The sequence below is a fragment of the Amblyraja radiata genome, chromosome 4 (genome assembly GCF_010909765.2).
Source record: "Amblyraja radiata isolate CabotCenter1 chromosome 4, sAmbRad1.1.pri, whole genome shotgun sequence".
NCBI classification, from domain to species: Eukaryota; Metazoa; Chordata; class Chondrichthyes; order Rajiformes; family Rajidae; genus Amblyraja; species Amblyraja radiata.
The window spans coordinates 102,193,439-102,206,094 of NC_045959.1; the positions used below are offsets into that span (position 1 = coordinate 102,193,439).

The 12,656-nt window shown below is 47.1% G+C and overlaps 1 protein-coding gene across 3 annotated transcripts in view; it reads left to right on the plus strand.

The window, feature by feature from the left end:
* Positions 1-12,369, plus strand: part of rad54b (RAD54 homolog B) — a 130,516-nt gene extending 118,147 nt beyond the window's left edge. The window contains exons 12-15 of one of the 3 annotated variants that reach the window (XM_033020100.1): positions 1,101-1,167; positions 5,096-5,296; positions 9,001-9,003; positions 10,188-10,624. In XM_033020100.1, the coding sequence (XP_032875991.1) occupies positions 1,101-1,167; positions 5,096-5,296; positions 9,001-9,003; positions 10,188-10,405 (489 nt within the window). In that variant the 3' untranslated portion in view covers positions 10,406-10,624. Of the gene's footprint in view, positions 1-1,100; positions 1,168-5,095; positions 5,297-9,000; positions 9,004-10,184 lie in introns of all 3 variants that reach the window. The other 2 variants (XM_033020101.1, XM_033020099.1) reach the window with 2 other exon arrangements.
* The last annotated feature ends 287 nt before the right edge of the window (positions 12,370-12,656 follow it).

Sequence of the window (12,656 nt, forward strand, 5' to 3'; positions counted from 1 at the left end):
TGTAGTTTTACACAACGTCTCCAGAGTATAACTTCCTGGCTTTCATTGCGATACATTCGTTGGTATAAAGCCTAGGTTCCCTTGTGTAGGAAGGAACTGCAGATGCTGGTTTAAATCGAAGATAGACACAAAATGCTGGAGTAACTCAGTGGGACAGGCAGCATCTCTGGAGAGAAGGAATGGGTGAGGCTTCTTCGGACTGATCCCGTTGAGTCACTCCAGCATTTTGTGACTACCTAGGTTCCCATGTGGTGTCTATTTTGTAAATCATTTACCACTGTCAAAGATTTGAGCACAAGCATACCCATATCTCTCTTTTTCCCCTACAAACTGTAAAATTGTACGATAAGGCAGCAAGGTGGCGCAGCAGGAGAGCTACTACCTTGCAGCGCCAGAGACCCGGGTTTGACCCTGACCACGGGTGCTGCCTGTACGGAGTTTGCACGTTCTCCCCATGACCTGCGTGGGTTTTCTCCGAGATCTTCGGTTTCATCACACACTCCAAAGGCGTACAGGTTTGTAGATTAATTGGCCTGGTGTAAATGTAAAATTGTCCTTAGTGTGTGTAGGGTAGTGTTAATGCGCGGGGATCACTGGTTGGCGCGGACTAGGTGGGCCGAAGGGCCTGTTTCCGAGCTCTATCTCTAAGCTAAAAAGGACATATTGGACAAAAGCTTTTCACTGTACCTCGGTACACATGACAATAAGCTAAAAACTAAAAATGTTCTCCTTCCTGCCAAAATGTATCAGTTTGCGCCTTTCTTTACTAAATTTCATTTGTCAGGCATCTACCACTCCACCAGCCAGAAGTCTGTGTACTTATGAAGCGTTTTATCTTCCTAAATTACACTAACACGTTCTGTGTTTAAAATGTGGGCACATTTGAAACTAAATCGAAATCCATGAGCAATGTCACTATGTATTGCAGATCCTGTGTGCGTGTATACACTGGTTAAACATAACAGAAACAGTGTGCCAATTGTAGATTTGAAATTCAGGAGGTAATTTTCAATAAGACTACACCCGAGTTTGAGTAATTCAGTTGTAACCATTTGTCCCCGTTTGTTATTTTAATGATTTGTGTTTTTCTGTTCCCTAAGGCGATGGCTAGAATATGGAGGGACGGTCAGAGGAGGCCTGTGCACACTTACAGACTACTAACTACAGGTTTGTTCGTCGAGTTGTATTAAATCTCTTATCTCAGATACTGGATATTTTAGTTTTAATGTTAGAGATACAGCGCGGAAACAAGCCCGAGTGAGCGCCAACCAGCGATCCCCGTACACTATCATTATCCTATACACACTGTTTACAATTTACAATTAAACCAAAGACAATTAACCTACAAACCTGTACGTCTTTGGAGTGTGGGAGGAAACTGGAGCATCCGGAGAAAACCCATGCAAGTCACGGGGAGAACGTTCAAACTCCGTACCGACAGCACCCGCAGTCAGGATCGAACCCGGGTCTTTGGCGCTGTAAGGCAGCAACTCTACCGCTGCGCCACCGTGCCACAGTTGTTGAGAAGTTCTTTGTCCTTTTCATCTTTTTTTCCCCCAGAGATACTGCCAGACCCGCTGAATTACTCCAGCACCTTATGTCTATGGTGAGAGGTTATGCACAAAATGCTGGAGTAACTCAGCGGGTGAGGCAGAATCTCTGGGGAGAAGGAATGGGTGACGTTTCGGGTCGGGACCCTTCTTCAGACTGATGGCAGGGGATGGGACGGGACAAAGATAGAATGTATGCGGAGACAGTAAGACCAGCGGGAGAACTGGGAAGGGGATGGAGGGAGAAAGCAAGGGCTATCTGAAGTGATTCATTCTGGGTTAAGACGTAGTTGTAGAGTCGGAGGGAAGGAGGAATCACAGAGGGGGGAGCAGTGAGAGAGGATGTTGCTGAACTCTCGTCAGGAGAGAGGAGGAGAACTTCAAAGTAGACATACCTTGAGGAAATTAATTCTGGGTTAAGAGGTTATGTTTGCTTGACTATCAGGAGAGTGAATTGTTCCAACTAGAATTAATCATCCCTGTCGTATAACATCAGTTGGACTAGACAGCCACAAGATGGCATGTTTTTTTTGCAACGTGAACAGATAAACGAGAACATTAAATTGGACATATTTCATTCCACGTGTCTAAACAGTTTCAAAATTTAGAAACCTTTTAACCAAAATACCATGAAAGAAACTTTGTAGTGCTCTCTGCTCTAATAAATATACAAGATTTGAATTATAAATGGAAAAGATTGGCTGTTTATGAAAATCCAGTCCGTTATTTTTAGCAGCTGATGTATGATTGGAGTTTCGCGATGAACCTCCACAAATCATTGGAAAATGTTGACACGTTTACAGTATTATCCCTATCTGTCTGCCCTTTTGTCAGTGGATGCAACCCCATCACATCAGGACCTTTCTAGCTTTAGTTTAGTTTAGAGATACAGCGCGGAATCAGGCCCTTCGGCCCCACCGAGTCCGCACCGACCAGCAATCCCCGCACACTTGCACTATCCTTCACACTAGGGACAATTTACAATTTTACCCGAGCCAATTAACCGACAAACCTGTACGTCATTGGAATGTGGAAGGAATTCCGGAGCACTCGGAGAAAACCCACGCAGGTCACGGAGGGAATGTATAACCTCCTTACAGACGGCACTTGTGGTCGGTATCCAACCCGGGTCTCTGGCGCTGTAAGACAGTAACTCTATCACTGTGCCACCATGCCACCCTAAAGTCATTAAGATGCATATTTGAACTGGGCTGGCGTACCATCAGTAATCGAGGAGTTCCTTTGTTCTGGCGGCGCGACTCACCCGTTGCAGCGGCCCCTACAGCCTGTCTGTCTTTTTTTTATTTTTTGTCTAGTTAAATGTAGTGTTGGTGTTTTTTTAATACTGGTTTTAAATGTGTATATGTGGGTGGCGGGGGGGGGGGGGGGGGGGGGGGTGGAGGGGGAAACTGTTTAAAATCTCTTCCCTGTCCGGGAGTCCCGACCTTTTCCCGTTGTCGTTGGGGCCTAGCACCGTGGAGCGGCCTCCAACCTGAACGACCCGGGGGCTCGGGAGACTGCGGAGTTGCGGCCTCGGAGCGTGGGGAGCGGTGGTGACTCGCTGCTGCGACTCGACTCCTGGGGCTCGGAGGCTCCAGCAACGCAGCCGCAGGTCCGGTGGACTGTCGGGACATCGGGAGCTCGCGGGTCCGGGGGGAGAGACCGCTTCCTGGAGCTCCCGCAACGCGACTTCTCCAGCCCGTGTCGCGGGGTTGGAACAACCCGGAGCAGGGACGTACATCGCGCGGCACGGCTTCATGGCCGTGGGACATTCCAGCGCCCGCCGGGGGCTCCAACATTGTGACTTTTAGACCGGGAGCGGGGCCGTAAATCGCCCGGCACGGCCTAAAATGGCCGTGGGACTTATCATCGCCCGCCTGGGGCTTGGACATCGGGAGAGAAATGGAGAACAGGGGAGAGAAAAGACTTTGCCTTCTATCACAGTGGGTTCACTGTGATGGATGTTTGTGTGAATTAAATTGTTTGTATGTCTGTAGGAAATTGTCTTTGTTTGTATGGCTGTGGAAATGGAATTTCGTTTGAGTCTCACTGAGGCTCAAATGACAATAAATTGTATTGTATTGTAATTTTATATCACGTCATGAGCTACCCAGATTTTCCATGTTTCTCACTGACTTTTTATTGGCTTTATGGAATTAGTGAACTTGCATTTAACACTGATTCATTTTGTAGTTCTGATTTGACTAAACTGATGAGAACGGTTTACATCTAATACTCTAATAAATATAACATTTTCTTCAAAATCATGTAATTGTTTTAAAATATGGATAGTATTTTCACTGCTATGTTTAACTATTCCTTTAATGATGCATTTTGTTGTTGTACCGGGTTCGGTCTGTAAAACAAAATCAGCTAAGGCGGCTCAGTGCCGCAGTTGGTAGAAGTGCTTTAGGCCGGCACGATGGCGCAGCGGTAGAGTTGCTGCCTCACGGCGTCAGAGAACCGGGTTCCATTCCAACCACGGGTGCTGTCTGTACGAAGTTCGTACGTGACCCGCGTGGGTTTTCTTCGGGTGCCTCCCTTTCCTCCCACACTCCAAAGACGTGCAGATTTGTTAAAATTGTAAATTGTCCCTAGTGTGTAGAATCGATGTTGTTTCGGAGTTCCGTTTGACCAAGATGATTTAATATTGAAGATCGACACAAAAAGCTGGAGTAACTCAGCGGGTCGGACAGCATCTCTGGAAAAAAGGGATGGATGACGTTTCGGGTCGAGACCGTTCTTCACACTGGACTCGCTGGCATCGCCCCAGCCAACATCAGACGAGAAGCAGCCACGCTGGCCCTCTCTCGAAAGCTACAGACCAGTGAATCCCACCTCCTCCATCAGATCGTCACAGAGACACCACGACGAGTGTGCCTCAAGTCACGGCGCCCCTTTGCCACGCAAGCCCAAGAGCTGCTCTGCACAACACCGGCTGACGCTTCTAAGGCCGCCTGGGTCAAGACGAGATGGAGAGACCAGTGGAAGTCAGGGGAACCATCTAGGCTACACCAGTACATCAATGACCCCATGGACGTCCCTGGCCAGGACCTGCCCCGAAAGCAGTGGACAACCCTCAACCGCTTGAGGACAAGCATCGGGCGCTATGGAGTAGCGATGAAGAGGTGGGGCCTTGTGGACGGTCCCTCCTGCGAGTGTGGAGACCCAACACAGACAGTGGAGCACATAGTCACCAGTTGCCCCAAACACTGGCCACCGAATGGTGAACGAGGCCTGGACGATGACACGTTGGCCTGGCTCGCCTCAACGGAGCTGCAGGTCTAGAAGACATACGACAGAAGAAGAAGACTCAGTGCTGAAGAAGGGTCGAGACCCGAAACGTCTCCTATTCCCTTTCCCCAGCGACGCTGCCTGTCCCGCTAAGTTACTCCAGCTTTTTGTGTGCATCTTCGTTGTAAACCAGCATCCGCAGTTCCTTCCAACACAATGATTTAATGTTGGTGGTGGTTCATTTGGGTTCAACGGGAGTTGTGCTAAAGAATGATTGGTGTGCAACTAAACAACTTTTTCGTCTACTGCAGGGACTATCGAGGAGAAAATCTACCAAAGGCAAATCAGTAAGCAGAGTTTGTCTGGGGCTGTGGTGGACATGAAGAAGAAGAGAGAACATGCCAGCTTTTCGCTGGAAGAACTTAGAAATCTTTTTGAATTAGATGAAGGCTCCGATTGTCTTACCCACGATCTCCTCTCCTGCGACTGCCTGAGAAATGGGGAGCTGCCAGGTATGTGGTGAGCCACGGTGAAGTTGCAAACTAGATGTTAGATAGATACGAATAAAAAGGCAAATTAATTAGAATTGATGAGTTAATTATTAAATATTACACCATCTGTTCTGCTATAGTCCCAAGCTGCTCGAGGGACTATGTACCTTTATAACTTTCTTATCAGCAATACCAGGATGTTCAAAATGTAGAAATAAGGAACTGCAGATGCTGGTTTTACACAACAGGACACAAAGTGCTGTAGTAACATAGCAGGTCGGGCAGCATCTCTGGAGAACATGAATAGGTGATGTTTTGGGTCGGGACCGTTTGTCTCTTGACCTTTGTTCTCCAGAGATGCTGCCTGACCCGCATAGTTACTCCAGCACTCTGAACCACGATGTTCCTTCATTGCATCAAAAGACACTTGATCAGTTCGCAATAACCAAACTGATCTCCCGGTGGCTCAGCACTTCAACTCCCCCTCCCATTCTGAATCCGACCTCTCTGTCCTGGTCCTCCTCCATGGCCAGAGTGAGGACCACCGTAAACTGGAGGAGCAGCACCTCATATTTTGCTTGGGCAGTCTGCACCCCAGTGGTATGATCAGCCATGATCATATTGAATGGCCGTGCAGGCTCGAAGGGCCGAATGGCCTACTCTTGCACCTATTTTCTATGTTTCTATGGTATGAACATTGACTTCTCTAATTTCAGGTAGTCCCTATTTTCTCCTCCCCTTCCCAGCTCTCCCTCAGCCCACTGGCTCCATCCCTTCCTTTCTCCTTCCCGCCCCCCCACCCTCACATCAGTCTGAAGAAGGGTTTAGACCCGAAACGTTGCCTATTTCCCTCGCTCCATAGATGCTGCCTCACCCGCTGGGTTTCTCCAGCATTTTTGTCTACCTTCGATTTTCCAGCATCTGCAGTTCCTTCTTAAACACTTGATCAGAGTCGATGCACGTGACCTTGTCAACTGTGATGTCCTCGTGTCAGAATAGATCAATTGGCATGAATTGCTTTATTCCAGTGGTCAGATGTAAGGAACAGGTCTGAGCTGAGACATCTGGCTTTACTTTCCATTTTTTCCCCCACTCCTACTTAGCTCCTCTTTTGACCTAACGATAAATATCTGGAACATTACTGTGTGAGAAATATTGAACAATCTCATTGAGCTGTGTTTAAATAGCAGAGTTGCTAAAGGAAAACTTATCATGCAGCTTTAGACTTTAAAGACACCACCGAGTCCGCGCCGACCAGCGATCCCCGCACAATAACGCTACCCTACACACGCCAGGGACAATTTTACATTTACACCAAGCCAATTGACTTACAAACCTGTCCGCCTTTGGAGTGTGGGAGGAAACCGGAGCACCCGGAGAAAACCCACGTGGTCACGGGGAGAACGGACAAACTCCGTACAGACAGCAACACTGAGTCTATGCCCCTGTAAGGCAGCAGCTCGACCGCTGCGCCACTGTGCCGCCCTTCAGAGGGGCAATTTCAAATTAAATCTAACACTCACCAAAGAGGTATTGGGACTAGTGCGGCAGGCTTTAAAGAATGTTTTCAACTTAAGGAAGACTGAAATGTATGATAAGGAAATTTCAGCATCTGTGACCTCGGCAGCTAAAGATATAGCTGCCTTAATGTCAATAATTTCTGAATATTTGATTTGAAAATGTTATTATGCCACAATTGATCAATTCCGTTAACATTTATAGATAGTTACCTCGAAATTCAAGGGTGCCACATTTATTTCTGCACAGCTGGTGGAGCTGCTGCCTCACGGCACCAGAGACCCGGGATTGATCCTGACCTCGAGCGCCATCTGTACGCAGTTTGCACGTTCTCCCTGTGACCGCGTGGGCTTCCTCTGGGTGCTCTGGTTTCCTCCCACGTCCCAAAGACGTGAAGGTGTGTAGGTTAATTGGCCCTCTGTAAATTTCCCCTAGTCGTAAGTGGGTGGATGAGAAGGTTTGATAAGATAGAACTAGTGTGAATGGGTGATAGATGGTCGGCGTGGACTCTGTGGACCGAAGGACTTGTTTCCATGCTGTATCTCTGAAACCAAAGCTAAGTACAAAGCTAAAAAAGTTGCAGGTAAAATCACATGTACATATTTTGACGTGTTTGAACCCATCACGTGTAGAAGACCCACTTATTAGCTATTGGTCTGGACATGTATGAGTGCAATTTGCCTTAGTGTCAGGGTTTAGTTTAGTTTGGAGACGCAGCACGAAAACAGGCCCGAGTCCGCGCCGACCAGCGATCCCCGCACACTAACGCTATCCTAAACACATGAGGCACAATTTACAATTATACCAAGTCTATTAACCTACAAACCTGTAGGTCTTTGAAGTGTGGGAGAACGTACAAACTCCGTACAGACAGCACCCGTAGTCGGGATCGAACCCAAGTTTCTGGCACTGTAAGGCAGCAACTCTATCTCAGCACCACCGTGCCGGCCAAGTTATTTTCCAGCGCTGTTTAGTTTAGAGATACAGCATGGAAACAGGCCAGAACTAATAGTGGCATGTAAGAGGGTTTTTAGATAGGCAGACGGATATGCAAGGAATGAGTGATATGGATCATTTAACGAGGTAATGTTCGGCATGGACAATGCAGGCCATCGGGCCTATTCCCGCGTAGGAAGAAACAGCAGATGTTGGTTTACACCGAAGGTAGACGCAAAATGCCGGTGCAACAGCGGGTCAGGCAGCATCTCAGGAGCGAAGGAACGGGTGACGTTTTGGGTTGAGACCCCTCTACAGACTGTGTATCAGAGGAGAGGGAAACTAGAGGCACCTATTCCTGTGCTGTGCTGTTCTATGTTCTCATACATTTCTAAGATTTTGTGCCGTTCAGAACAGAATTCCTCAAATGATAACTGGTAGAGAACTGGAAAGTGTAGTGGTCAGTTCAGTATTTGGCTGAGAGTGAAACTGTTATGTTCTAAGGATTATCATCTGATATTATGCTGTTTAAGAGGTCAAAGCTAGCATAGAAATTATACCACCCAAGTTGGGTCTGGCAATCGCGCGCGGGTGTAGAGCGGTTCTTAAAATGTCTATGACGTGCAGCCCAACAATCCTCCCTTTACTTTGAAGACAGACACAAAAAAACTGGAGTAACTCAGCGGGTCAGGCAGCATCTATCTGGAGAACAGGAATAGGTGGCATCTCGGGTCGAGACCTTTCTTCAGATTGAGAGTCAGGGTCAAGGGAAACGAGAGAAATAGACGACACTTAGAACAAATGAATGAAAGATACGCAAAAAGTAACGATGACCAAGGAATTGGTGGAGCCCACAATGGCCCATTGTTGGCTGTGGGGAAGGAGGTGACAAATTACTTTAGTTGGGAGCATACAGAATGTTAACCTAATATCTCAATGTGACTTTTTATTTTTAATTTGCCTGATCTATTTAATGAACATTTCCTAAGATTCATGAGACCTGGAAGCAGAATTAAGCCATTCGGCCCATTGAGTCTGTACCACCATATGAACATGGCGGATTTATTTTTCCCTCTTAACCCCATTTTTCTGCCGTTCCCCTGTAACCTTTGACACCCTTAACGAACCTGTCAATCTCTGCTTTAAAAATACCCAATGACTTAGCCTCCACAATGTTCCCGATGTTGGGGGAGTCCAGAACCAGGGGCCACAGTTTAAGAATAAGGAGTAAACCATTTGGAACGGAGACGAGGAAACACTTTTTCTCACAGAGAGTGGTGAGTCTGTGGAATTCTCTGCCTCAGAGGGTGGTGGAGGCAGGTTCTCTGGATGCTTTCAAGAGAGAGCTAGATAGGGCTCTTAAAAATAGCGGAGTCAGGGGATATGGGGAGAAGGCAGGAACGGGGTACTGATTGGGGATGATCAGCCATGATCACATTGAATGGCTGTGCTGGCTCGAAGGGCCGAATGGCCTACTCCTGCACCTATTGTCTATTGTCTATTGTCACAGCAGTTTGTGGCAATGAATTCAAAAGATTTACCATCCTCTGGCTAAAGAAATTCTTCACCTCCATTCTAAACGTACAGCCTTTCATTCTGAGGCTTGGCCCTCTGGTAACATTGATGGAGGGCCTGCTTTAAATGCTGTATCTTTCAATCAATCAATTAATCTAACAAAGCTTTAGCTACCAAAGAAACAATTGATGAAAGCATGTTACGTTCAATGGGTGAATTATACCAGTTTTAACCATCAGATTTAGTTTAGAGATACCTCGTGGAAACAGGCCCTTCGGCCCACCAAGTCCGTGCCGACCAACGATCACCGTACATTGGCATGATCCTACACACTAGGGACAACTTCCAATTTTTACCGAGGCCAAATGAACCTACAAGCCTATACGTCTTTTGAGTGTGGGAGGAAACCGGGGCATCACGCGGTCACAGGGATAACGTACAAACTCCGCACAGACAGCACCCGTAGTCATGATCGAATACCAGGTCTCTGGAGCTGTAAGGCAGCAATTCTACCGCTGTGCCACCGTGCTGCCCATTTGTTGCATGAAGGTTCATAAGCTCATAATGAATAGGAGCAGAATTAGGCCATTTGGCCCATCAAGTCTACTCCACCATTCAGTCATGGCTGAGCTATCTCTCCCGCCTAACCCCATTCTCCTGCCTTCTCCACATAACCTCTGACACCTGCACTAATCAAGAATCTATCCATCTCTGTCTTAAAAATAGCCATTGGACTCCACAGCCTTCTGTGTGGCAAAGAAAATCCACAGATTCACCACCCACTGACTAAAGACATTTCTCCTCATCTCCTTCCTAAAAGAACGTCCTTTAATTCTGAGGCTATGACCTCTCGTCCTAGACTCTCCCATTAGCGGAAAGGCTTTTAAGAATGTATCTAGAAAGGAATTTTATGTCAAGTAATTGTTTCTTTTCCTTGCAGCAGTTGCCGCTAAAAGGTCTCTGTCGGCCAGAACCTGTCAACTGGGTTTGAATTCGGAGGCGGTCGATTCCCAGGAAAACCTCTCCATGTCAGAGCTCATGCAGTGGAAACACTACTCGGGAGAAACTCAACACTTTCCCGATCCTTATCTTGAAAGAGCAAAGGAAAATATAACCTTTATGTTTCAGAACTCGACAAGATCACAGAACGTAGTCAATTGAGGAAAAATTAGGAAGCAGTACACATACCTGCAATGGAGAATCTCTTGTAATTTTGCTGACTTTCACTTCGAAGCTTGGTAGATTCTGTACGAACGTGGATTTACTCAATCCTGACCTCAGTCCATGGGACCTTTAAAATGTTTAGGAAGGAACTGCAGGTGCTGGTTTGAACCGAAGATAGACACAAAAAGCAGGAGTAACTTAGCGGGTCAGACAGCATCCCTGGAGTAAAGGAATAGGTGACGTTTTGGGTGGAGACCCTTCTTCAATCTGAATACCACGATTCCACAATATGACACAAAATGCTGGAGTAACTCATTGAGTCAGGCAGCATCTCCGGAAAACATGGAGTCTGAAGAAGGGTCCTGACCCAAAAGGTCACCTCTTCCCTTTCTCCATTCTTTGAGTGTAGAAGATTTTGGGGGATCTTATTGAAGACCAGCAAATCTTTAGCCGAAACGTCATCTACAGTATTGCTTTTCTCCAGAGATGCTGTCTGACCCGCTGAGTTACTCCAGCTTATTGTGTCTATCTTCAGACTTTTAATGATGTTGTTCTTCACGGCTGTGAATAGCTACGCAGTGTTGGTGTTCCTCAGCCTGGGCAGAGACGAAATAAGGAAGCAAGGAACTGCAAATGCTGGTTTCCACAACATGACACAAGGTGCTGGAGTAGCTCAGGGAGCTAGAGTCAGGCAGCATCTCTGGAGAACATGGAGTCTGAGGAAGGGTCCCGACCCAAAACATCATCTATCCATGTTCTCCGGAGATGACGCCTGAGCCGCTGAGTTACCCCAGCACTTTGAGTCCTTTCAGATACAAAGGACTTTCAGATACAAAGGGCAAAGGTTTTTGTCTGTACCAAAAACATCTTCCAATGGAAGATAGATGCAAAATGCTTGAGTAACTCAGCGGGTCAGGCAGCATCTCTGGATAGAAGGAATTGTTGACGCTTCAGAGTGCGGAAGGGTCTCAACCCGAAGCAGCACCCATTCCTTCTATCTAGAGATGCCGCCTGTCCCGCTGAGTTACTCCAGTATTTTGTGTCTATCTATGGTGTAATCCAGCATCTGCAGTTCCTTCCTGCATATCCTTCAATGGCATTGACCTAAAGCATTTCTCAGATCCGTCACACTTACTACAGGCGTGAGAAGTGACGCATGATCAATTTGACCAAGGTTATGTGGAGCTTTGGCCGTTTCACCCAGCTCCTTCGACACTGCACACAACAAAAGCACAGGCTCAGAAATGAATCACAATCGCCAAAAAAAAAACACATTGTCATATTTTAAATGTCATCGGCAATGACTGAATGCACTTTTCCTTGCATGCAGCTAACAAGCAGTGACAATCTCCAGAGATTAATCTTCCAATTGGCTCCTAGTTTACCCCCATCTGGGGAGGTGAAATACCATAATCATTTAAGCCTTGTGCTATCTTTCCCAAGCTATGATATTCATTGGCACGGTGGCGCAACGGTGGAGTTGCTGCCTCACAGCGCCAGAGACCCGGGTTCGATCCAGACTCCAGGCGCTGTCTGTACGGAGTTTGTACGTTCTGCGTGGATTTTCTCCGAGATCTTCGGTTTCCTCCCGCACTCCAAAGACGTACAGGTTTGTAGGTTCATGGCTTGGTATGAATGTAAAATTGTCCCTAGTGTGTGTAGGACAGTGTTAATGTGCGGGGGTCGCTGGTCGGCGCGGACTAGGTGGGCCGAAGGGCCTGTTTCCGCGCTGTATCTCTGAACTGACCTAAATCTGGTTTGTATTGTTGCAAAACAACTTAGCTAGATATTTGGCATCCTACCACACATTCGTCTCTTGCTCAGAATGCAGGTGTTTGGCTAGATTCCCATCAAATCTGGTGGCCACATTGTAATAATTGTGTTATGTTATGTTATGCACATGAGTTCCGTTTGTGGCATTTCTTTTGAAACGGGCGTTAAATAAACTTGTTGAAGTAAAATACTTTGCTTGCTTGCTGGGAAGGTCCAGCGGTAGAGTTGCTGCCTTACAGCGCCAGAGACCCGGGGTTCGATCCTGGCTACGGGTACCACAGAGTTTGTGCGTTCTCCCCGTGACCGCGTGGGTTTTCTCCGGGTTCTCCGGTTTCCTCCCACACTCCACACAAGGGAGAGGAAAATGCAGGGGTTATGTGAAGTTAGAGAAATCAACGTTCAAAGCAGCCCAAGCGAAATATGAGGTGCTGTTCCTCCAACCTGCATGTGACCTCCCACTGACAGTGGAGGAGGC